General features: G+C 40.1%; 1 protein-coding gene across 4 annotated transcripts; it reads left to right on the plus strand.

The window, feature by feature from the left end:
• Positions 1 to 230: 230 nt before the first annotated feature.
• RNPC3 (RNA binding region (RNP1, RRM) containing 3) lies at positions 231 to 21,760 on the plus strand. Of its 4 annotated transcripts, none has more exons than XR_008306184.1 (16): positions 231 to 434; positions 2,249 to 2,296; positions 2,946 to 3,064; positions 4,007 to 4,090; positions 5,107 to 5,218; positions 6,945 to 7,013; positions 9,171 to 9,319; positions 10,648 to 10,773; positions 11,486 to 11,622; positions 12,755 to 12,919; positions 13,105 to 13,199; positions 13,284 to 13,342; positions 15,078 to 15,210; positions 16,824 to 16,898; positions 19,333 to 19,385; positions 20,764 to 21,760. XR_008306184.1 is itself a non-coding variant. In XM_053246006.1 (15 exons), exons 1-14 carry the CDS (start codon positions 273 to 275, stop codon positions 16,881 to 16,883), a joined length of 1,518 nt encoding a protein of 505 aa, XP_053101981.1. In that variant the 5' UTR covers positions 231 to 272; the 3' UTR covers positions 16,884 to 16,898; positions 20,764 to 21,760. The 4 variants fall into 4 exon arrangements, 2 of the variants coding, with proteins under 2 accessions (XP_053101981.1, XP_053101982.1); XR_008306185.1 differs by having other exon boundaries at positions 21,535 to 21,760; XM_053246006.1 differs by lacking the exon at positions 19,333 to 19,385.
• Positions 21,761 to 22,900: the final 1,140 nt, after the last annotated feature.

The following is a 22,900-nucleotide window of genomic DNA, read 5'->3' on the forward strand; positions in this document are numbered from 1 at the left end:
AAACTTTATGATGTCTATGGGCATAAGTATGTAAGATGGAAAAAACAGTGGAATTTCAGTTTAGTACTGAAGGCGTTGTGAAGCAGAGAAAAAACTGCATTACTCATTTTCACATCACGACAGTATGATCTCGGTGGTCCTCCTAACTTTGAGAAAGATACTTCAATTCTCGCGATACAGTCATCTTCGACGCTTTTGAGAGAGTTCGTCAGAGAGTCTGGCGCATGCGCGGTGTATTGCCTTCCTTGGGAGTCTTTTACGGTACCGACAACATGGCGGCGCCCAGTTCTGAGGAGCGTTTGCGGCGAGGAAGGAGTAGCCGGACGCTGTTGGTGCGGCACCTGCCTGCCGTGTTGACAGCCTCGGAGAAGGAGGATTTGCTGAAGCACTTCGGGGCCTCATCCGTGCGGGTCCTCTCTGACTACGGGAGGCTGGTAGGCAGGAAGCGGGGACGTTCCTTAAGGGCTGAAACGGCTGTAAAGAAGCACTTGTGTGAAGCATGTACCGATTTCCTTGGAAGCAAAATTGGCATTGCATGATTTTTAGTGTCACAGATTCGTCACATTAAAGGAAAGACTCTGAGCTGATCTGAAAAACGGTGCAAAGGATAGCTGTATGTTTAAAAAAAAAAATCATGATCTTAAGCTTTACCCAAATCAATCAACATAATTTTGGGATTTTTCTGCCATACAAAAAGGATGTGCATAGAGCTACTACTTTAGTTTGGGGCCAGAAGTCCTGTACTTTTGAAAGCCTGGCAGGCAGTGACTCAATAAGTCTCTACTGTGGGGCAAAGCTACCCCTTTTCTATTTCTACCTGCTGTGTAGTAGTTAAAAGGTTTTTGTCAAATGGTCTCAAGGTGGCATACAATATAAAAACACAATAATATAATAAAACACATTTTAAAAGAAGTAAACAGTCCAGCATTAAAACACAACAAAATGTCACAGTAGTGAACTGTGGAAAGGGTCCACATCACCATTATACATAAAGAACTATTTAAAGAAGGCACATTTGGATGGCCAGGCAGAATGAAATTTTGCAAACTTCCTTAGGAAGAGTTCCATTTTCTAGGAGTAATGACTTAGAAGCCCATGTCCTATGGGCAGAGCACCCACCCACCCGCTACAGCATGACTTTGTTAGGCAGGTTGATTCACTTGGGAGTAGGTAAGTAAGGTGTGCTGTCAAGTCTATTGACAGCCTGGTGCCCACAGAGCCCTGTGGTTGTCTTTGGTAGAATACAGGAGGAGTTTGCCATTGCCTCTTCCTGCGCAGTATGAGATGATGCCTTTCAGCATCTTCCTATATCACTGCTGTCCAATATCGTACCAGTGGGGATTCGAACCAGCAACCTTCTGCTTGTTATTCAAGCATTTCTCTACTGCACCACTTAAGGTGACAAATTGGTAGTCCTTCATATATCTAGGACCCAGACCTATAAAGGGTTTTAAAGGTCACAACCAGCACCTTGAATTAAAACCACAAACAAATTAGAATCCAGTGCAGTTGTTTCAATATAGGGGTGGTATGATCAGGCAACCCCAGATAGCAATCTGACTGCTGCATTTTGCACTGCAATTGCTGAATACTCTTCAAAGGCAGCCTCATGTAGATCGTGTTGCAGTAATCGAGGTACAACATGAATGCAGCATGAGTAACAGTGACCAGATCTGCCTTTTCAAGGAAGGGGTGTGGGTGGTGCACCAGGTGAAGTTGTGCAATGGTATCCCGGGCCACTGCAGTCACCTGGGCATGCAGGAGGAATGCTGGGTCCAGGACCCTAAAGTTGTACATCTGTTCTTTCAGAGGGAGTGCTACTCTATCTAGAATGGGTTGTCTCCACTCTTTTCTAGGCTCAGAGAACATTCAAAGCATGTATTGAAAGAATTGTAACTTTTTGGTCTTCAGTTATAATTATTGTCTCACAAACGAAATCATTTATATGTTGGGTTAAGATGTATTGTGCTGGGGTAATGAGAGGGAACACCAGTGCACACCTAGAGAATGAGATTGCTCCCACAGGCCAGTTCATGCATCAGAATACAAGACTTCCCTCTCAGCTCTCCAACTTTCACTATGTTCCTTTCTGACATGGAGAAGTCTCTTTTTTTTGCCATTATTTGAGATGGTACTGTTTGTATTGTTGAGCTTTCACTGCTGCTCAAAAGAGCTGCAATGCAATTGATATCTTGCATTCTATTATGTTCTTAAATAGATACATCTATGCTGTTCCTTATCTTTTCAGAAACACACAGCTTTTGCTACTTTTCCCAATGAAAATACAGCTGCTCAGGTACGTATTGGGGTCATTGCTGATTTTTTTTTTTTTTTGCTATGTTCCTTCATGATTGTTTTGATGTGTGTAATATTTTCTTTAGAGAAGAGATGGATAATGCAATATGGAATATAAATCATAAGAATTTTAAAATGTAGTATGGTCTACAGTGACCACCATTGTTGCATTATGCATTTCTGCATTATTATAGTTTATATACCACTTTTCAATTCAAAAAGGTTTCTGGTTTATTACTCTACAAAGCATTTCACATTAATGCTGCTGTATAAAATATGGTATAAATTCTATACCACTAATCTGGATTATTTCTGAAGCAGTATTCAGGCTACGTTCCAGTTGTTCTTGAACTGGAAAAATCTTAATTAAATTGGGTAGGTATTAAAACCTTTTTGTTGTGGGCCTTAGTCATTAATAGAGGTAAATTAAAAGTAAAGCTGTTCCTCTAGAAGCCTTAAAGTAAAAGTAAAAAAAAGCTGTTCCTCTAGAAGCCTAAAAGTAAAATGTTCCTCTAGAAGCCTTATTCCTGGGAGGTCAGTTCTAGGCAAAGTTAATTGAAAGAGGGAGGGATAAAATAATATATGTCAGTTTGATTTGAAATGCATTTAAATGTTTACTTCATTTAGCTGAGTTTTGTGCTCAATTAAAGGCTTTAGCAAGACTGCATCAGCTGAATCTTCTAGGCCACACTCTAGTAGTTGAATATGCAAAGGACCAAGATAGTGCTCGTGCACTTAGCCAGTCTTCTCTATCTGAAAAAGACAAAAGGTATGTGGATATTGTTTTATTTTGAAATTTAGCGTCGTCTCCCCACCACCACCACCACTCCCACAAGAGAATGTTTCCATACAAAAGATTAGCCAATAAACTCTGCTGTGGATATACAAATAGAAGTTTGGTCAGATGTTCCCTATTTCAAGGTTGATTCTCTGTGTCAAATTTCATATTGATAGCACAAACTGTATTTATTTTATGAAGAATAGAATTTTCAGGATTTATTTATCATATGTATATATTACCTGATGTGTGTATCTCTAGGCTGTGTACACAATTTAAAACATAACAAATATAAACAATACAGCATAAACAATTACCGGTAAAACAATTTCACAGAATAAAAATAGTCAAAACAATTTCACAAGATAAAAACAAACAGTTTAAAATTAATTTCAGTTAAAACCCTTAGAAAACTGGTGTGTCTTGAGGGTCTTTTTAAAAGCAATTAGAGATGGGAATGCTCTTGTTTTTACAGGGAGCATATTCCAAAGCCCCAGGGCAGCCACAGAGAAGGCCCGGTCCTGAGTCGCTACCAAATGAGCTGGTGGCAACCATAACTGGACTTCCCCAGATAATCTTAGTAGGTGGCAGGGTTTATGACAAAGAAGGCTCTCTCTTTAGTACCCTGGGTCCAAGCCATTGAGCCCTTTATAGGTAATAACCAGCACTTTGTTTTTCACTCAGAACCATATTGGCAGCCAGTACAGTTCTTTTAAAATCTGTGATATATGGTCCCTTCAGATTGTCCTAGAGACCAGTTTGATCATTATAATATGCTGAAAAAGCCAGTCACACTAACAATAGAAATTTTTTTATTTACCTGGTCAATGCTATATTTTTTAAATTGCCCTTTGTCAATACAACCAAATTAATTTGGTATGCCATATGATTTCTTAATATAGTAGATTGTCCATATATTCTGTTTTTCTTTAGTTTTGAAGAACCAGTAAAAGAAGAGAAGGAAAGGAAAGAGTTAACGTGTTTCAAAATTGAAAGTGGAATTGCACCTAAACATGGGTTAGTTCTCAGGTTCTGATGTACCTATTAATGTGTTATGTTGGATCCTAGTCTTAATGTACCTATGCATATTTTTAAGCAAATAAAGCAGAAACCAGTAACATTTGCTGTTGATTAATATAACTTTAAGAATGGCTCATCCCCTGTGCTCCATAATTGCATCCAAAGTTCTGCTCGTTTTATTAATATATGTTTGCTAGTATATGCAAAGGATGTTTTGTCTGCCATTGACTAACAACACAATCCTATGCATATTTCTCAGAAGGAAGTTCCTTTGGGTGGAATCCAACACAATTCAAGGGGATTTAGTCGTTAGCAATTTAGTCTTGATTCTGCCCATTGTGTTCAGTGGCCTTACTCCCAGGAAAGTGTGCTGAAGGTTGCAGTCTAACATTTGAACTCTGTTCTTGCATTAGTTCTTGCACCTGGTGAACAGCAAAAGTCCTGTCTGCTGAAAAAGTTGCCTTGCTGCCTTAAACTCTGCTTAGTTTGTCTCAGCTTTCTCAGAAACTACAAGCCTCTGTCTGCAGAGATGTTAGGACTGGAGGCTTTAATATATACCTCTGAAACTAACACAATAGGTTGAGTTTAAAAGTACTCTTCAGAGTGTTCCCTGTTTGTAACTGTCATCACATGGGCTAGGATCAGAAAAGATATTAAAAGTGTATGTAAGATGTGCACCCCATGAAACTTGACTGTGTTTCTTTGTACAGTATGCAGTATTTCAAATTGCGCTTGAAATTCTCCTTGATTTTCAAAAGTGGTTTGCCATATGGTGTGGAAAACTGCAGTTCAAGAAAGGCAAGCAAAATATTCCTAGGGCTAGTGGAACTAGTTGCTTAGTTCTTTTAATACTGGCCATGGTGATCCTGGCTATTAATTTGGCAGGATGAGTTTTTAAAAGCTTATGTAAGTCTGTTTCCCATGTACTTGATTTTTGTACTTTACAAAACAATGTGTGTTTGCTTTGTTTTTTGTCATTAAAACGTAAACTCCTTGATTTGTTTCCTCCACAGGTTAACTTTTCCAATAAATTCTTGCCTCAAATACCTATATCCACCACCTTCAAGTGCAATCTTGGCCAACATAGCAAATGCCCTGGCAAGTGTACCTAAGTTTTATGTGCAGGTGAGTGTGTAAAATCCCTCTCCCACTCAATTTCAAGGAATGCACTCTGTCCATGTTTGCATTATGTAGTCATATTACTACTTTTATATAGTAAAATAATATTTAATTTAGAAGTTGTGCTTTGCTTTTTGTACCTACTAAATTAACACTGGGAACATTTGGTAAAAGGGAATCTATATAATTTTTATTGATAAAAAGACTTTCTTTTCTGCTGAAAGCTATATAAATATGTTTAAGAACTGTTGAGCATTTTCATATCCATCTTTGTTTATTTGCTTTGAGTAATCTCTCTGAGCCCAGTTGGACCTGTTCACAACTAATTATTTAGGAATTGATCAGTCAATATTAAGATGTAGCATAAGTTAGGTTATAGAAGAGGACACTACTGAAATTGTTGCCCTATTAAAGAGATCCTCTCACATAGGAGTGAATGCCTCTTAAGATGGTACTTGCCATTTGCAATCTGTATCGATATTTGTGTTAAACCTGATTAAATGTTTTAAAATTTACTGGCCAATCAATTGAGCAACTGGGGTTTTGATTAATGGTTTTGGATTATGGGTTTTGATTAATGTAGCAATTAACTAAATGTTGCATTGGCTAAATCTTATATATTGTAGTGGCTGCTATGAATATAGAGTGATAGACTGCAAAGGGACTTTTGTGAGCTTTCAGCAGTGGTTATTATCTCACTTCTGGTAATTAGAATCTTTTAAAATATATTTGCCTTTGTGAGCATGGAGAAAATATTCTCAGTTGTGAAAGCTATTGTTAACTTAATTGGGAAATAATTTAACCTTATTTGTGGTTTGTTCACAATCCCACTTTTCTTCTTAAATAGCAGACTTCTAGTGCTTAGAGAAGCTTAAGAACATGAGAAAAGCCCTGCTGGATCAGGCCTAAGGCCCATCTAATCCAGCATCCTGCTTCACACAGTTGCCCACCAGATGGCTCTGAAATCCCACAGGCAAGAACTGAGGGCATTCCCTCTCTTCTACAGCTACTCCCCTGCAACTGGTATTTAGAGGCATCTTGCCTCTGAGTCTGGAGGTGGCATATAGCCCTCAGACCTAGTAGCCATTGATAGACCTGTCCTCCATGAATTTATATAAATCCCTCTTAAAGCCATCCAGGCAGTTGGCTGTCAGCATGTCTTGTGGCAGAGAATTGCAAGCATATAAACAAGTTTTCTATATCCTCAGACTCTTATGAGTATTGTTTTTCATACTTGGAAAAAGATTTTGCCCTACTGTGCATCACAGTCTTGGGCATTCTGATAATCAATTATCAATTGATAATCATTATCAATTTCCTTCTAGGTCATTTTATCCCAATACCCTTAGTACTAGGAAAAACAACTGCATATTCATACATTTCATATATTTACAAATTCGTGTTTGCCAGGTTTTCATGACTTATTTCACTTGTAGAATTTTTTTCTTGAGATTCCATAATTAGTTCTTCTAATAAAGAATTCCCTACTTGTTTCCACAAGTGTGAAAGCATTCCAGAAAAAAATCTGTAACATGATTTGGGGTATATGTTAAATGTGGTGTAATGTGGCAAAAAAATAATTTCACAGGGAAGGTGTGGTAATAATGAGATAATAATAATATATTGCCGCTCCCCTTATGGGGCAGTTGTGAGGATTACTGACAATTGTATGAAACACTTTGAGCATTTAAGTGAAATGCTATATAAAAACTGAGTTGCTATTATATTTCAGGTTTTGCATCTCATGAACAAAATGAATCTTCCTTCTCCCTTTGGACCAATAACAGCTCGGCCTCCCATGGTATGAAATGTTCAGTACTTCAGTGTTCTGGTAAACTGCATAGACAATTTTGCTTTTAAAGATACCCTCCTCACCTAATGGCACAGTGGGGAAATGACTTGACTAGCAAGCCGGAGGTTGCCAGTTCGAATCCCCGCTGGTGTGTTGCCCACCTATATTGGGTAGCAGCGATATAGAAAGATGCTGAAAGGCATCATCTCATATTGCGCAGGAGATGGCCATGGTAAACCCATGGTAAGGAGATGGCCATGGTAAGTTACAAAATGTTTCCCGTGAGCTTGTGGGTTAGAGGTAGCTCCTGTTAGAGAAACAGAATACTCTGTGGTGGTGGATCCTGCCCTCTGTTCATGGACTTCCTGGCTCATTGTGGGGGCCTATACTTCCAGAAAGAGGTTGTTTTGGAAAATAACATGAGTTTCCTGACAGCATTAAGACAAGTTCAAATGTTCACTTATGTATTTACAACTTCTCTGAATAAGCCAAAAGTAAATGAGTTATAGCAGAAGTAGCCAGAAACACTGTACTCACGTTCTGCCAAAATATAGTACTTCTCTTACCATTCCCACTCAGCGGCTAAATGTGCATTTCACATGGTGATGCCATCTTCTGTTCATTCAGTAGTGAGACAAACAGTATATACTGTAGATATTTGGAAAAGTTTGCTTTCTTATTCTTCCCTTACCCCTACTCCTTTTTTTATGAGTGATCCCCATCTCCTGCATATGTGTCAAGAGTATTGCACTTTTAAAAAATATTGAGGATGCTTCTGCCTTGGAATAAACCTTTCCATATCTCCACACACAAGATGGAATGTGTTAAGAAATGCCTAGCAGTAACTTGTTATGCAAAACACTTGGTCACTGGATATTGTATAGTTTTATTGGGGGGAGGGACGTTTCTGGGTTATATTCTAATCCGTTACACACTGGTGCTCTGTGTCAGGAGCCTCTTCAGGAAATTGAAAGTCCTCTTCCAAGAGCACAGCTCTTTACATTCACAGAAATATCTCCTAGGCATAGAGCACTGCCACACGAGTGGTTAGAAATACAGCACCTTGATTTTATTACTTTTTAGCCTACTTTCCAGTAGGCTTATGAGATCACGTGGCTTTCTGTATGTGTATGTGTGTGTGTCCGTGTGTGTTCCCCCCCCCCCCCGCCCCCATCAACTTTGCAACGCCTGGACCAATATGAACCAAATCGGGTACAGTTGTAGGGACACCTCAACAGCATAGTTTGTGATGATGTAACCGATTCAAGATGGCGGATGCGTAAACCTTTGAGGCGAAGTGCACTATTTTCAAGACTTGAACCAAAATTACTGCAACTATAGGGACACATAGGGACACCTCAGCGGCGTAGTTTGTGATGATGTCATCCACCCCAATCTAAGATGCTGGTCGCGTGAATGTCTGAGGCACAAGCCGGCTAATTTGTGGGCTGCCTAACCCATTTGAACTAAATTGGGTACAGTTGCAGTGAATGACACACAGGGACACCTCAGTGGCATAGTTTGTGATGATGTCATCCACACCGATTCAAGATGGTGGATGCATAAACTTTGGAGGCGTAAGTGGGCTAACTTGTGAACTGCTTAACCAATTTGAACCAAATTTGCTACAGCTGTAGGGACACATATGGACAACTCAATAGTGTAGATTGTGATAATGTCATCTAACCCAATTCAAGATGGCGGACACATAAACCTTTGAGGCACAGGTGCACTAACTTGTGGACAGTCTAACCGATTTGAACCAAATTTGCTACAGCTGTGTGGACACATAGGGATGCTCCAATGGTGTAGTTTGTGATGATCCAAATGGTGGGCATGTGAACCTTTGAGGCCTGTCTGATTTGAACCAAATTTGGTACAGTTGTAGTTAGTGGCACACAGGGACACCTCAGTGGTGTCATTTGTAATGATGTCATCCATCTCGATCCAAGATGGTGGATAGATGAACATTTGAGGTGTAGGAGATCTAACTTGTGGCCCTCTATTTGAACCAGATTTAGTCCAGTTGTAGAGACAGTGAAAGGGCAGTAGGCTGATTAGTTCTTACTAGAACAACTTAGTTTTGTTTGGTTTTCTGCATTTGAACTATCAAACATACAACTCTTTTTAAAATAGCAAAGATGTATTTTCTTTTTGCTCCTTCAGTATGAAGAGTATATACCTGCGCCTTTGCCACCACCTCCTATTCCACCTTTTCCTCCTGAAGAGCCTCCTTTGCCTGAAGAAGAAGATAGTCAGGATTCAAGTAAAGATGAATCAGAATATGAAAGTGGTGATGAAGAAGAGAGAGAGAGGTTGGCTATATTTTGCAGCAAGCCACACCTGTAGGACTTCAGTGTGGTTCCTTTTTGGCCCACAAATAGTAAAGCTTTGAGACTGGACACTCTAGCTAAAACTGTAGGTAGATGTGTGCAATATTATGCAGCCTTGAAAGTAAGTTTCATTGAAATTCATGGGGTGCTATTAAGATTGTGTTGTAAAGTTCTCCCTCTGCTACAATGAAGGATTAGTTCTTATCTTGCAAATATATATATTTGCTGCTTTTGGAAAGCATGGGAGTACAGAAAGCCCCGTGGAATATTCAGATACCTAAACTTACTGAGTTTTGTCAAATCCTGATTTATTTTAAAAACTCCTTAATATCTGTTTTGACGAATGGTGCATTAGCATAATAAGATGCATCCAAGGGCAAAATCTCATTTTGACTTGTGCTGTTGCAAAATAATTCTCAACAGTACGATATCTACATAATAGTAGTAGTATGGTAATAACAGCCCTCCTTTCCTCATACCTTTTGAAACTCATTTTAAGCTCTGATGCATTTGGTTCCTGTAGTTTTGAAACATGTAAGTGGCATCCAAACCTTTGGTGCAATGGCATACCACCACCAGCAGAAGCTCCTTTTCAAGTGGAAGAGTTGTGCTCATGTAGGGACCCATTTGTAGCAAAACCCCTTGTGTGAGTACAGCTCTCCTTCCATTTGCAGAAGACACTTCCATCGATGACTCATTGTGCCACCAAAAAGATGCCGCCTCTGAGATCAGATGAGGGCAAATGATAGCATCCATTCTCCAATGAATAGCTTCTGAAAAAAATCCCCTTTCCTGTTACTGAGGCTCTGCAAGGCATGGAATTGATGGGTGTAACCAAAGCAGAGAATGCGTTGGGAAAGATATGTCCCTTCCTTAATTTGGGGTTACTTTTTTCTCTGAATCGCTGTTATATACTTTCATTTCCAAGCCCACAGACACTGTGGTGATAGCTCTTTTGATGGTAAGGTGGCAGCATATTTAATTGAATTTTATTATCATATGTAAAAAATAAAGCCAAAGGAAGCAGCTGCTTCTCTCAGTTTTCCAGAATCTCCTTAGGGCAATATGCTTCAGCAATTAAATTATCCCTCCCTGAAGCCTTAGTAGAAGAAAAGGAGGAAAAGTTTCAGGGATATCAATACCATGTTAGTTTAGTTTACGGCATCTACCAGATAGATCCCCCTTTAAAAAAACAACCTGTGGGATATTTAGGACAAATTTTCTTAATTTTTTTTAGACAATATTTTCCATTCAGAAACAGTAAGGATAGACAATTGTAATTCTGTATATTTTCATGTGCTAATATTTAGATTTACAAAGCTGATGGAATTAGCAACCCTTCAACCCAAACGACAGATACCAACAAAGCAACGCCATGCAAGAAAAAGGAGGAAGATAAAAGATTTATTAAATGTCGCCCTACCTGCTCCTCAGAGGTATTGACATGAGTGTTTAATACAGTTTCCCCAAATAATTGCTGCCTTACTTTGCAATGTCTTGATTGATTGAATGAATGATCAGTATAATGTCTGAAATCAAGTTACCAGAAATATCGAATATTATGACAATAAATTACATATTTTCATAACCTTAGAATAGTTTACTATAATTGAGTTTTTGTCCTTTTTATTTGAAATCTTAGCATTTTGCTCAATTTGTATAAATATGCAATCATATATACAACTTGTCACATTGATCAGCAGTGGTACTTCAGAGTATGCAAATTATACTCCAAATCATTCAAACTGTGCTACAAACAAATTAAGTGTGAATGATTAAGTATGCTTTAATCATGCATAGTTAATAACGTCTCAAACATTTGAAAAGTTGAGTTTTGGGAATTGAAATGTTTGCACTAGAATTTAATTTAAGAGTTTGTAGCTCTCAAATTATATTGCTCAAAGTGGGTCAAGCACACAAATCCACTGCAAAAAAGAACTGTTAATTATTATTTAAGTCAGATTTATTCAGAAGGTTAAGCCACAGCTTTTAGATCAACTACCATTCTATTACACAAAAGATCCTTAAAAGCCAGTTTGATTAAAAATGCATTACAGAAGTGTAATTCTCTTTCAAAACTAAATGTTTATTTGGGGAAATGTTTCTGTAAGACAAATCTTAAATTAGCTTAATGTTGTATTTAAACAGTAATTTGCATCCAGCACTGTCGCCTTCAGATGTTTTTGAGCAGCCACAGACTGTAGGCCTCAAAAAAATTGAATTTCACATTTCTGCAGAAGCACCAGCCATTCTTCAGAAAACCCCGGAGAAAGAGCAAGATAATGGTATGTAACAAAATCCACTTACGCCCAACTTACAAGTTAGTGTTATAGCTGGATGCTGGTGTGATATAGTGACTAATGTCCAATTTGGACATAACACCAAATCACAGTTAAACGTACCCAAGATCGGCATTTCTGACAATCCGAATGTGGGATTTCTTTCCAACCATGGTTTTGTTAGTGCCTCAAAACCTTGATTTGAACCTAGTTTCAAGTTGGTTAGGTTGTTGAAACTCAGGGTCTCCTGGCCCCATCGTGTTGCTCGAATTTGGTGCCTGCTATAACCTGAGGCTCATAGCAGTTCAGAAATGTGTCGGCTCTAGGTAGTCTGCATCTCTTGCTAGCTATTTTACAGAGCGGAAATTCCACCTTTTGCTGCCTAGCAATTTGTTACCTCACCCTTTCTTTTGCTGCCTGAACTGTGCTTCTTCTTTCTTCCTTTGGCACCTCATCCAAAAACACCCTTGTAGGGTTATCTTGCACATAGAGATGGAAACAGCAGAAGACATTCTTTTTCTCATCCAACCATTTCAGTCTTTATTTTTAGTACATATATATTGCTTATCACCAGCAAAATTTACACTGTTTCCAGCTTCATACAAGGAGGAAGCAATATAAGCGTTGGATGGGGAGCCATGTGATGGTTGGAAGGAAAGGAAAGGGTTAATTTTTAAACAGCAGCACAAATGCTGGGATTGAGCCTGGCAGAACTAGGAAGAGGGAGAGATGACTCTAGGCAGTGGGTGGAGGTAATGAAGTCTCACTTATTGGATTGTGTGTGGGGTGATTATCAACTTTCAGCACTTAGCTTCAGGTAGTTCTGCCTGCAGTTTGGCATTATGTCTGAATGGGACCTGTGAAACTGAGCTACAGATCAGGTAGTCCCTGGTTTGAGTCTCAGCTTTGTCTAGACCTCACTAGGTAACTTTAGGAAGCCACTCTTTCTGTGATATGGAGAAAATAATATTTACCTACAATAGTATTGTAAGGTTATTTCAAGATAGTGTTTATTAAGTGTCTTGAATACTCTAAAGCACCACATAAATGCATTGGAATATGGCAAATATCTCAGCTGGGAACTCTTGTGCCTCCAAATCACATCCTGAGTAAATGCTTTGGATTTTTTTTAAATTAGACATCTGCACAGTAGTAGATGGAATATCTAATGCAGGATTTGGAAAAATCTTCCCTGCTCCCAGTTCCAATCATAAAGAGGAGATGGAAGACGATGACGACGATGAAATACCTTCAGAGTTTATTTCTAAAAGAGATCTAGAAAAAGGCAGAGTGTCTAAAAAAGGTGATTTTATTATTGGTCAAGCACTTTTATACATTGTAAATGCTAGTTTCTTGCAATCTTGATTGCACGTATTGATTTTGTAGTTTTGTTTGGTGTTTGAGATTAATCCATTTATTCTTTTAAGAGTTTAAATAAGCAAGTGTTCTAAAATACAGATCACCAAGTGTAGTTTCTTTTTCTTCAAGAAATGGAAATACTTTCTGTCTTCAAAAATTATGAGCCTGGTGATCCAAATTGCAGGATTTATGTGAAGAATTTGTCTAAACAAGTTCAGGAAAAGGTCAGTAATAATTCATTAGAATGTGTTTGGTTCCTTTGTCAAAGGTTGCTAACTTTCCCTGACATGCTTTTGTTTTAATCCCAGGACTTGAAGTTTATTTTTGGAAGATATGTTGACTTTTCATCAGAAACTGAACGTATAATGTAAGTAAGGGTTAGGTAACTCTTTGACTACTGTACTCTTGACTAGGTAAGCAAAGTGAACTCCTCCTGTTTTCCACAAGGTGGTTTGTTCCCCTCTATTTAAGGATATAGTTCAGAATAGATTCTTTTATCTCCATATTGCCATGAGTCATTTCTGCATTAACATACTTCTTTCTTCACACTGTTGTTTTTCAACCCAAGTGTTCTGTTGTTCTCTGTACCCTTCACACAGAATAGATGTCTGAAAGGCAGAGAGGATAAGAGAATGCTTGGGTTGAAAAGCAGCCGCATGGGGAAAGCAACAGAGGTGGGGGATATGTTAATGTAGGACTGATTTATGACATTATACAGATAAAAGGAGGCACAGGGTATGAAGGGAGAATGAGTTGGAAAAGACTCAAATGAGGACTAGGAATAAAAGGGACAGACATGGAGACAGCAAGAAGAGACACGGAGACAGCATATAGAGCAGCAGTGCAGTTGATAGGAGAAGGAATGAAAAACATCTACAGGATAAGAAAGCAAAGGATGTTGCAAACAGGAGCCTTTGCAGCTTGGAAGACAACCTGTGAGGTAAATTGAAGAAGCCAGTGTATCAACAACTGCAATTTTCTTCTGTGGGTTCCATAGCCTGGGAAATTAAGCATGGTGTGTAGTGGGAGGCAGACATTTTGAAAGCCTAAAAGATACCTGCTTCCAGTTTCCCTTCCAAAGAACATCAAATCTCACTAGCCTACCTGCACAGACCATCTATGCGCTCTTTGGGGCCGGCTGTTTCCCCCTCCCTCTTGCCCCACTTTCTCTTGCCCTCCCTCCCCCTCCCTCTTGCCCCACTTTCTCTTGCCCTCCCTCCTGCCCCCTCCCCTCCTCCTGCCCCACACTCTTGCCCTCCCTCCCCTTCTCTCCTGCCCCACACTTTCTTGCCCTCCTGCTCTCCTCTCTCTTGCCCCACTCCCACTCCACACTCTCTTGCCCTCCCTCCTGCTCCCCTCTCTCTCTTGCCCTCCCTCCCCTTCCATTCCTCTCCTCCCCCTCCCCCACACTGTGCATCTTACCTCAGCGGGTGGCGAACAGGGAACCTCCTCCCGGGCGGCGAAGTCCCACCACCCGTTTGCCTCCCACTCCTGTCTCCAATGGCAGCCGGGGCTTTGCGCCGCTGCCCGTTTCCCACTCACCCCTCTTGCTGGCGCCTCCTCTGGCCGTCCTGCTGCCGCTGCCTCCCACTCTGGGCTGCCACCACCTCCTTGTCCTTACCCGGGACTGCCTGACCTAGCCAGGCTGTCCTGCCGTCTCCCGGCGGCCAGCCAAGCCCGCCTCCTCCGGCCATTTTGCGGTCTGCCGCTACTGCCCGCTGCCATTTTTTCTTGCCTGCAACTCTCACCCTTTGGCTACGGAACTCTCACAACGTGTCGCGAGAATTCTGCCGCCAAATCCTGGGCATGCATGCCGCCTAAGAGAATTAAATATAGAGATAAATATATAGATCCTTACTGTGTTTTGAGCCTTGCAGGAACCTGACAAGGCAAGCAGTCTGCATGCTGACTGCTTAAAAAACAAAAGGTTGTTTATATACTACCCTGAAGTAGAACTCTTCTACATAATACTAGATTGAGTGGTGCTTCTTATAAAAGTTCTGTTGGTTACCTGTATATGATCTGAGAGAATTGACATATCATTTGCACTCTGTTATGGTACATGATGGACAAACAAAGAACTGGAGCATTTCTGTCCCTAGGTTTGATATACGCTTAATGAAAGAAGGCCGCATGAAAGGACAAGCATTTGTTGGACTTCCTAATGAAAAAGCAGCTGCAAAAGCTTTGAAAGAAGCAAATGGATATGTTTTGTTCGACAGGCCTATGGTGGTTGTATCCTTTCCCACAGCTTTAGTCTTTGTTTCAGTTCAGGAATGGTTAGATTAAAGGAAGATTCTGGAAATCTTATACATGGCCAGAGTGTGATTAGACAGAAGTAGCACTAATATTTATTGTCTCCCTGAGTTTTATCAGCAATTCAAACATTGCTATCTGAAAGTGGTTACAGACTTCTTTCAGATTTATATTACCTTGATTTGTGGATCGGAAATCCCTTGTTTTAAAGCAAGGAATTGGAACTGTCTTAACCTGAAAGTCATTGCTAACCCTAACTCTAACTTCAGAGCATTGGAAAACGAGTCTTCCCTCTGAGGCAGCAAGTTCTGACACAAGGATCAATTTTAAAGGTTCACTTTAAATAACATATACCACATTAATATTGAGATAGCGCTTGTATATTTCAATAGCCAAGAAAAGAAAAATTGATGCTCTATATTTTGCATTGTATGAATGGTAAAACATGACAATTTGACATTCCAAGGTAGGTAAACAGATTTTACACACAGTTACCCAATTACCCAGGCTGTTGTTGAAACTGCTTTTGGGCATTTATCACAATCTAAGGATGTGTTCCTGTGCTTTCCTAGGAATAAGTCCGTCTGAACACAGTAAGCATAAGATTGCACTGTAAGTAATTTCATTCATTGATTCCACAAACCCTGGGCAGCATACATGATTATTTTCCCCATTTTTTCTTCAACAGCCGTATGAAGTAGGATAGTTCCAGAGAGTGTGGCTAGAGAAAGCTTGCTCATCAAGCATCCTGGCTGACTGTGGATTTGAACCTTAGTCTTGGTCTTAGTCTGATATTCTAACTACTATGCCACACTCACTTATTTGTTTATATTTTGTTAAAACACAATTTAATAAGGTTTTTAGTATTACTTGTGTACTTAGCAGTTGAGAGAGCAGTCACTTCTGTTTATCTTGATACTATGCATTACAGAATTTAATAGGATATTTAGTCACCATATGTCTTTGCATTTACAAAAAACCCTTCCGACAAAAACCGTGGAGTGAACAAAAAGCAATTCCATCCCAGTGTTCCCTCTAACAGAGATTCCCAGATGTTGTTGACTACAACTCCCAGCATTCTGAGCTACCATGACCTTTGGCTGGGAATTATTGGAGTTGTACTCAGCAACATCTGGGAATCCCTGTTAGAGGGAACACTGTTCCATCCTTACATAAAGAACAGTTGGTTCTACAATTTATCAATTTTGTTTTGAATAAATATATATCAAAAAAATATAGCTAACGTTTTTCTGTAAACTTTTCCACATGCAAATTTTAATGTTCCTGAATTATGCAGTAGTAGTAGTAGTAGTAGTAATAATAATAATAATAATAGGGGCCACAGAAATCACCATCAGCCAATTACAAAAAGCAGCTTTACTGGGAACAGCCTATATTCTGCGACTCTCTATAACAACTGACAATAAAATTCTGGCATCCCAGGTCCTTGGGAAGGACTCGATGTCTGGATAAAACAAACCAGTCAGTAACACCTGTCTGACTGTGTAAACAAGAAATAATAATAAATAAATAATAGTCATGCAAACAATTGCCAATTACTGTTAGATTTGCATTCTTTAACATAATCCTAGCAATTTGCTCGATCAGCAAGACCCAAGCAGGATTCCAAAGAAGAGAAGAGAAAACGATGAGGAAAACACTTGAAGGTAAGATACTCTAACCCTGTTTAGATATCACATGCATACAGATACATATGTATATTATTTTTTGTGAATGACTGTAAATGCAGTCATTTTAAAAGGTACAAATCCCCTAAAATGCAGGATGCAGATAGAAAGTCATCTATTGCATATACACAACAGAAGGTGAAAATCGGGCTTCTTTCTCATTAAGAGCCCATTTTATCTGCATTAAAAACACGCACACTAATGCTGATTCTCACTGAGGGAATAAACCTGTATTTTGACTGAACCATTTCAGATGAGAGCTCACATGGTTGAATGTCCCTCCATAAACCATTCCCTGTACATGGAAGGCTAGATGTTGGAAAGAAGGGCTCTACCATGCCCTTCTTGCTGACATTCTTGTTTTGTGTAAGAAACTTCTGTTGTTGTTGGGGAGCATTTTGTAATGAGTTCTCACCTGTGGTCTGAAGAGGTACACATACACAGGTGTTTACCACTTCGATGGGGGCTCGGGCAGATCTTAACACCAACAGCTGCTGGTGCAGTAAGAGACTTTAAATGTCTCTCAGACCAGCACAGCAAAAGCTTTTTATATTTTATATTGAGAAACTTCCACAATTCTCCTCTTGCATGTTTCCACTTATTAGCATGTCAGATTAGGAATGAGTCACACTTACTCCTAGTCCACTGCTCTCTTTGAGTTGTGTTTTCTGGCCCTGGAGTAGATGAGGTTGCATTGCAATTGCCCGTGAAAAACAACTGACAGCTTTGGAGGCAGATGTGCACCCTGATTGTGTTAGAGATGGCCATGCAGGTGCACATCAGCAATTCATGCAGAAAGCTGATTATGTGTCAGATCTTCCAACTAGCTTTTAGAAAGTAGATGGCATCACGCCTTCGAGTCATAGGATATTGAACAGTAGTATATAAATACTTTAAATAATATGTGAATCAACTTGTCTCCTTCCATAGTGACATTTCATTTGTCATCATCTTTATTTGAACTAATAAAATTAAAAATGGTACAAGTGTGTTCCAGCTAGTTAACAATTTTCCAGTTGGCTGTTTGATGTATTGCTTAAACTTGATTTTCTTTTTATATATTACCAAATCTTCAATATTAGTTCCTCTCTTTTGAGGATATTAAAGGAAGGACAAGGAGCAAGCTTGCAGCTCACTCTTTTCCTCTCCTCCCCATATCTCATTTTGAAACTCATAGCATAACAATCTGTTTTTTAAGAGTGTGTTTTACTTGTTTCGGAGTGATGTGAATAAGAGTATCTCTTGTAAGTTTCTTATTAATTATAAAAACCGTGTGCCACTTTCCAGGCTTAAAGCAGTGGACACAAGCTGTAATGATTATAGTTAAAAATAATCGTGAATTTAGGGGTGCAGCTATAATTGGGTGGATGCGTCCCAAGAACACATGCTGCCCTGCCTCCAGGGTCACCCGGCTTGCCTCCCCTCCTCTCCCAATGAACTGGCTGATCACTCCTGCTGCAGTGATGCTCCGCCATGTTCTTGCTGCCTGCCTGCCGCACTTCCATCAGCTTTCTTCCCTGTAGCACGCCACACTGGCAATCTTCAGTGGTGTGCTATGCCACCGCTTCCCAACTGCTCAGGGTTCTGACTCCGAGGCGGCTAGAAATTAGGCGCATCATGTATCATTGGGTGCATCTGTGCGCTTCATTCCCAGTTGCCTTGGGGTCAGAGCCGGCTGGATCATGGGACACAGGCAGTAGGAGCCTCCTGCCTCTGCCGAGCGGGCAAGGCCACTTCAGTGGGGTAGGGAGTGTGCCACCGTGGTGGGGGAGGGCTGCTCATAAGAACACAGGCCACGGATCCTTGCTACACCACTGCTGCAAGCATTAAAAGAGATTCCACAGTACATAACCCTGCCAGAATCTTGCCTAAAACAGAGGTTTTAGCAAGCTTGTACAGATACCTGCCATTGTGATTGGTTAACGTCTTAAACATGAAGACTTTCAGTTGTGATGAAAAGAGTGTTTTGAATGCTTTGTCACTTTAGAAGAATCGTTCTTGGGCAATAGCAAAAACATTGCAATGAATATTACAAATATTTGCAGTCACTGAAAGGGAATATTCATGGCATATTCAATCTCCTTACTAGATATTTGCAAGTGTGATTCCTGTTGGATACTATAAAAAGCCAGGTTTAATATAGTTCATGTTTAAAAAGCTAGCTTGGATCATTTCTAACCAACCAGATATTGTGGCTGAATAATCTTTTTTCCATGAACATGGCTTTAATAAGTTCAATGGATATACTAGCTTTTTAAAAACCTGTTTGCAGTGGTGCAGTAGAGAGTTTTCCACTCGAGTTTTACTATGTACATTGCAAAGGAATATCCTTGTATTGCCCTTGTTTTGAGTGGCTTCATCAGTGCTTTCTGGTAACAAAAATGTTTATATGTCTGCCTGTGAAACTGCATAGGTGATTCCAGTAGGTGAAAAACTGGATCGGCACAGGCGATTGATCATGTTCAGGTGTGAAACTTGTTAAACAATTTACTGCTATTACTGCTACGAATATTTACATACCACTTTTCAACAAAGGTTCTCAAAGTGGTTTACATAGAGAAATAAAAATAAATAAATAAAGATGGGTCCCTGTCCCCAAAGAGCTAACAATATAAAAAAGAAACATAATATAGACACCAGCAACAGGCACTGGAGGGATGCTGTGCTGGGGCTGGATAGGGCCAGTTGCTCTCCCCCTGCTCAATAAAGAGAACCACCACTTCTAAAAAGGTGCCTCTTTGCTTTCTGTTACAGCAACCCAAACTGTGTATCCCATGCTACACAGGTAGGAAGGGGTTGTTTGTTTGTTTTACCTTTGTTAAAACCAAAGTAAAGGATGGGGTAGCCCTGCTTCAGAGCAGCTGGGTAGGAGTGAGTCCTGAGACTTCACACAAGCCTCTCTACCCTGGGTTTCCTGCTCCTGACCAGCGTTGCACGGTCGTATGAATGACCTTAACCCCATGCCTTTAAGGAAGATAATGTTGTTTTCACCCTGAACAAGCTGAGCGGTCTTGTGGCTAGGTTCCGATGACCTTGGTGGACAATTTGTGTGTTCTACCAATTCTGCCCCCTCCCCTGGTGAAAGATGGGGCTTTGACTGTTACTTCACACTGACTCTGAGCACCAAGTTAAGAGGGCAAGCCTCTGCTCTCTTCCATACCTTTGAGCTAGGTAGGGTGCATTTCTTCCCCCTCCCAGAATTTGTCTCTCAGCTTGGAGAGGGGTGGAATATCTTGCCAGAACAAAAAATGCAGACGTCACTGGCAAACTAGTGAATATCATTTTGGACCCCTGTCTACGGCTTAGCTAGCAGTCATTGTCCCAAATCCACGGGGAAGAATATATTACAGTCTCCAGAAAGATGTGTGCTATGAAAATGGATCCCTTTTCCATTTTCTGTTTCCATGTTTATGTTAAAGGATAGCAAAGGGGCAGGTGACTGCTTATGTGGGTGGTTCAGTGAGCCTAACCTACTTTATTTTGAATAGATATATTGAATAGATATTGAATAGATATATATATAGAGAGAGAGGTCACAAAGTCAGGGATAGAACATATTCCACCACAAATATGATGGTGTTTGGTAGTTTCCCCAGAGACAGCTATCGTGGAAGACTGAACTGGAGAAAAAAGTGCTTTGCTTTTGAAAATGGTAAAAAAGCCAAATTCTGCAGCATACTCTGGCATTAAATAAACAATATTTAATATTTTGTTGCTGTTGCACACATTAGTTTATTTGTAGTAAGATTTTTTTAATGACCACTCTTAAAAATAGGCAGTTTAAACAATGAAAACTGTAACAGGGAATGGAAGAACTAAACCACATTCTGCTGTTCTTCTTTAGAAACATTCCTGCGTAAATACTGCAGTAATACTGTGTCATGCAAAGTGTATCCTTTCTTGTTGTATCCTTTTTTTGTGTATTTTTTTCTGAAAAAAAAGAACCAGTTATCTCCAAACACCTTTTCTAGCATTGCATTAGAAAGTAAACCATCACAATTTGACCCTCCTCCAATGTGGTAAGCCAAGCCTATTTATTACATGCAAAGATACCCCAAAATGTGTTGGGGGAAAAATAAATTATCCATTTTTATTAAACAGTTTCAGCCACCAGATCTTCAGTTAGTATAAACTGCTCTGCTTACGTTGGTAGAGTTTTAAATATTTTATAGTGACTGAAGAGTATATAAAGCTGGTCTTAAGTATATATTTAAAGTGCATTACAACATACACACAGAGTCTTCCAACTTCATGGTGTTCAGAGGGTGGGGGGAAGAAATATTGACACTAAGGCAATGTACTTCTGTAATGCTTTCTGTCTCTTGTCATGGATAGAAACCTACAGTTGAGTTGCTGATTGTAATTTTCTCCGCATTGAATAGGGAATAGCAATTGCAGTAATATTATATAGATGGTGCAAACTAAATTATTAACACCTTGTTAGCCTATTTTACCTTGTCTTAATTTTCTTCTTAGACTAGTACTCTGCTTTGTACTCATTACCGTGATATCCAGCAGTTCCAGATACACTTCTCTAGCTTTTATTATCCAAACCTTTCAGCTTTCCAGTTGAAATGTATTGCTCTGTTTTTAATGCACTTCTAAATCATTCCAGGTTCGTTCCTTGTCTTTCAAGTGTGTTCAAGCTCCAGGAAGAAGATGTATGGTCAGCCGAATGATACATAATAGCATTGCATATGTATTCAAAACTCAGCACAACTCTTAACATTGGGGTACATACTTGCTTTTAAACAATGAAGGCCTTCCAAGTGGTCACAACACATATGGGAAAATGTATTTCAGTTAAATGTCGAATAAATTATTCTCACTTTTGCATTGTCTACTTTCTCATGAACCATTTGTCTTCCCTTAAAATATGATGCAATCGCTAAATAACATGTATTACCAGCTTACATGGATATTATCCCATTATGCCACATGCATATGAATGTGTTTCAGTAGACACCTAAATGTGCAAGTAAGTTGAAAACTTCTCTTTGCAGCTGTTTTCTTGGTGGCCATGTGGTGATTTTCATTTTGCCATAGATTTTTAAATTTTTATTTATTTAATACATTTGTATACTGCTCATTACCGAAGTCTCTACATGGTTTACAGCATAAAACAAACCAAGAATTTAACAGTTAAAATATTAAAAACAGATTAAAATATCCATAAAAATGCCAACTAACTAAAAAGCTATTCAACAGAAACAGAATCTATTCAACAAAATCTATTCAACGGATATGCTAGAAAGTATACAGCTTCTAGGTAATGTATAAATCAAAATATGCCATTGTAATTGCATATATCTGCCACTCACACATGCAAAACTTGGTTTGTATACATCATATGCATGTTCTGCTGCATTGTAGTATCCCCTGCTTATAAAGTAGAAATGGAAGGTTGGTGTAAATAGTCCCAATTGAAGGATGTAAGAGTAATAAAGTATACAAGCTGACCCCTGCACAGAGCATCTGTGTACTCTTTGGGGCTGGCTACCTCTCTCCTCACCGCCCTAGTCTCTGGCCGGGCCGAGTACCGCGGCTCGGCCCGCCGCCGCCTCGCCTCTGCGGCCGGGTCAGACCCGCCGCCTCTCTCCCCCCACCCCAGTCTCCAGCAGCATGCCGCCATGGGCGGGCCCACCGCCAGGCTGAGAGCCGCTGCCACCGAGAGCCGCCGCCAGCGGGGGCCGTCGAGAGCCGCCACCGCCGCCATCTGTCGGGCCTGCCAACCCCCACCCCAGTATCGGGCCCGCTACGCTGCCGCCTCCTCGCTCCTCGGCCTGTCCTCCCCGTCGCTGCCAGGCCGGCCCGCCAGTGGCCATGGCCGCGACCGCTGTTCTCCTGGGTGCGCCTTACCCAATCAGGCGCCCCTGCAGCCCAGCCAATCAGCTGGGCTGCCGGGACGCAAGTTCGAAAGGCACACCCAGGAGAATTAAATATATAGATAGTTGTAATTTAAATAGAATTGCAATAAATCT

This window comes from Hemicordylus capensis, chromosome 4 (assembly GCF_027244095.1).
Source record: "Hemicordylus capensis ecotype Gifberg chromosome 4, rHemCap1.1.pri, whole genome shotgun sequence".
Classification (NCBI taxonomy): Eukaryota; Metazoa; Chordata; class Lepidosauria; order Squamata; family Cordylidae; genus Hemicordylus; species Hemicordylus capensis.

Coding starts and splice junctions, on each gene's coding strand:
- RNPC3 (XM_053246006.1), top strand. CDS start 273: ATGGCGGCGCCCAGTTCTGAGGAGCGTTTGCGGCGAGGAAGGAGTAGC. Junction 4,091..5,106: donor GGAATTGCACCTAAACATGG/GTTAGTTCTCAG, acceptor TTTCCTCCACAG/GTTAACTTTTCCAATAAATT. Junction 10,774..11,485: donor GCCCTACCTGCTCCTCAGAG/GTATTGACATGA, acceptor GTATTTAAACAG/TAATTTGCATCCAGCACTGT.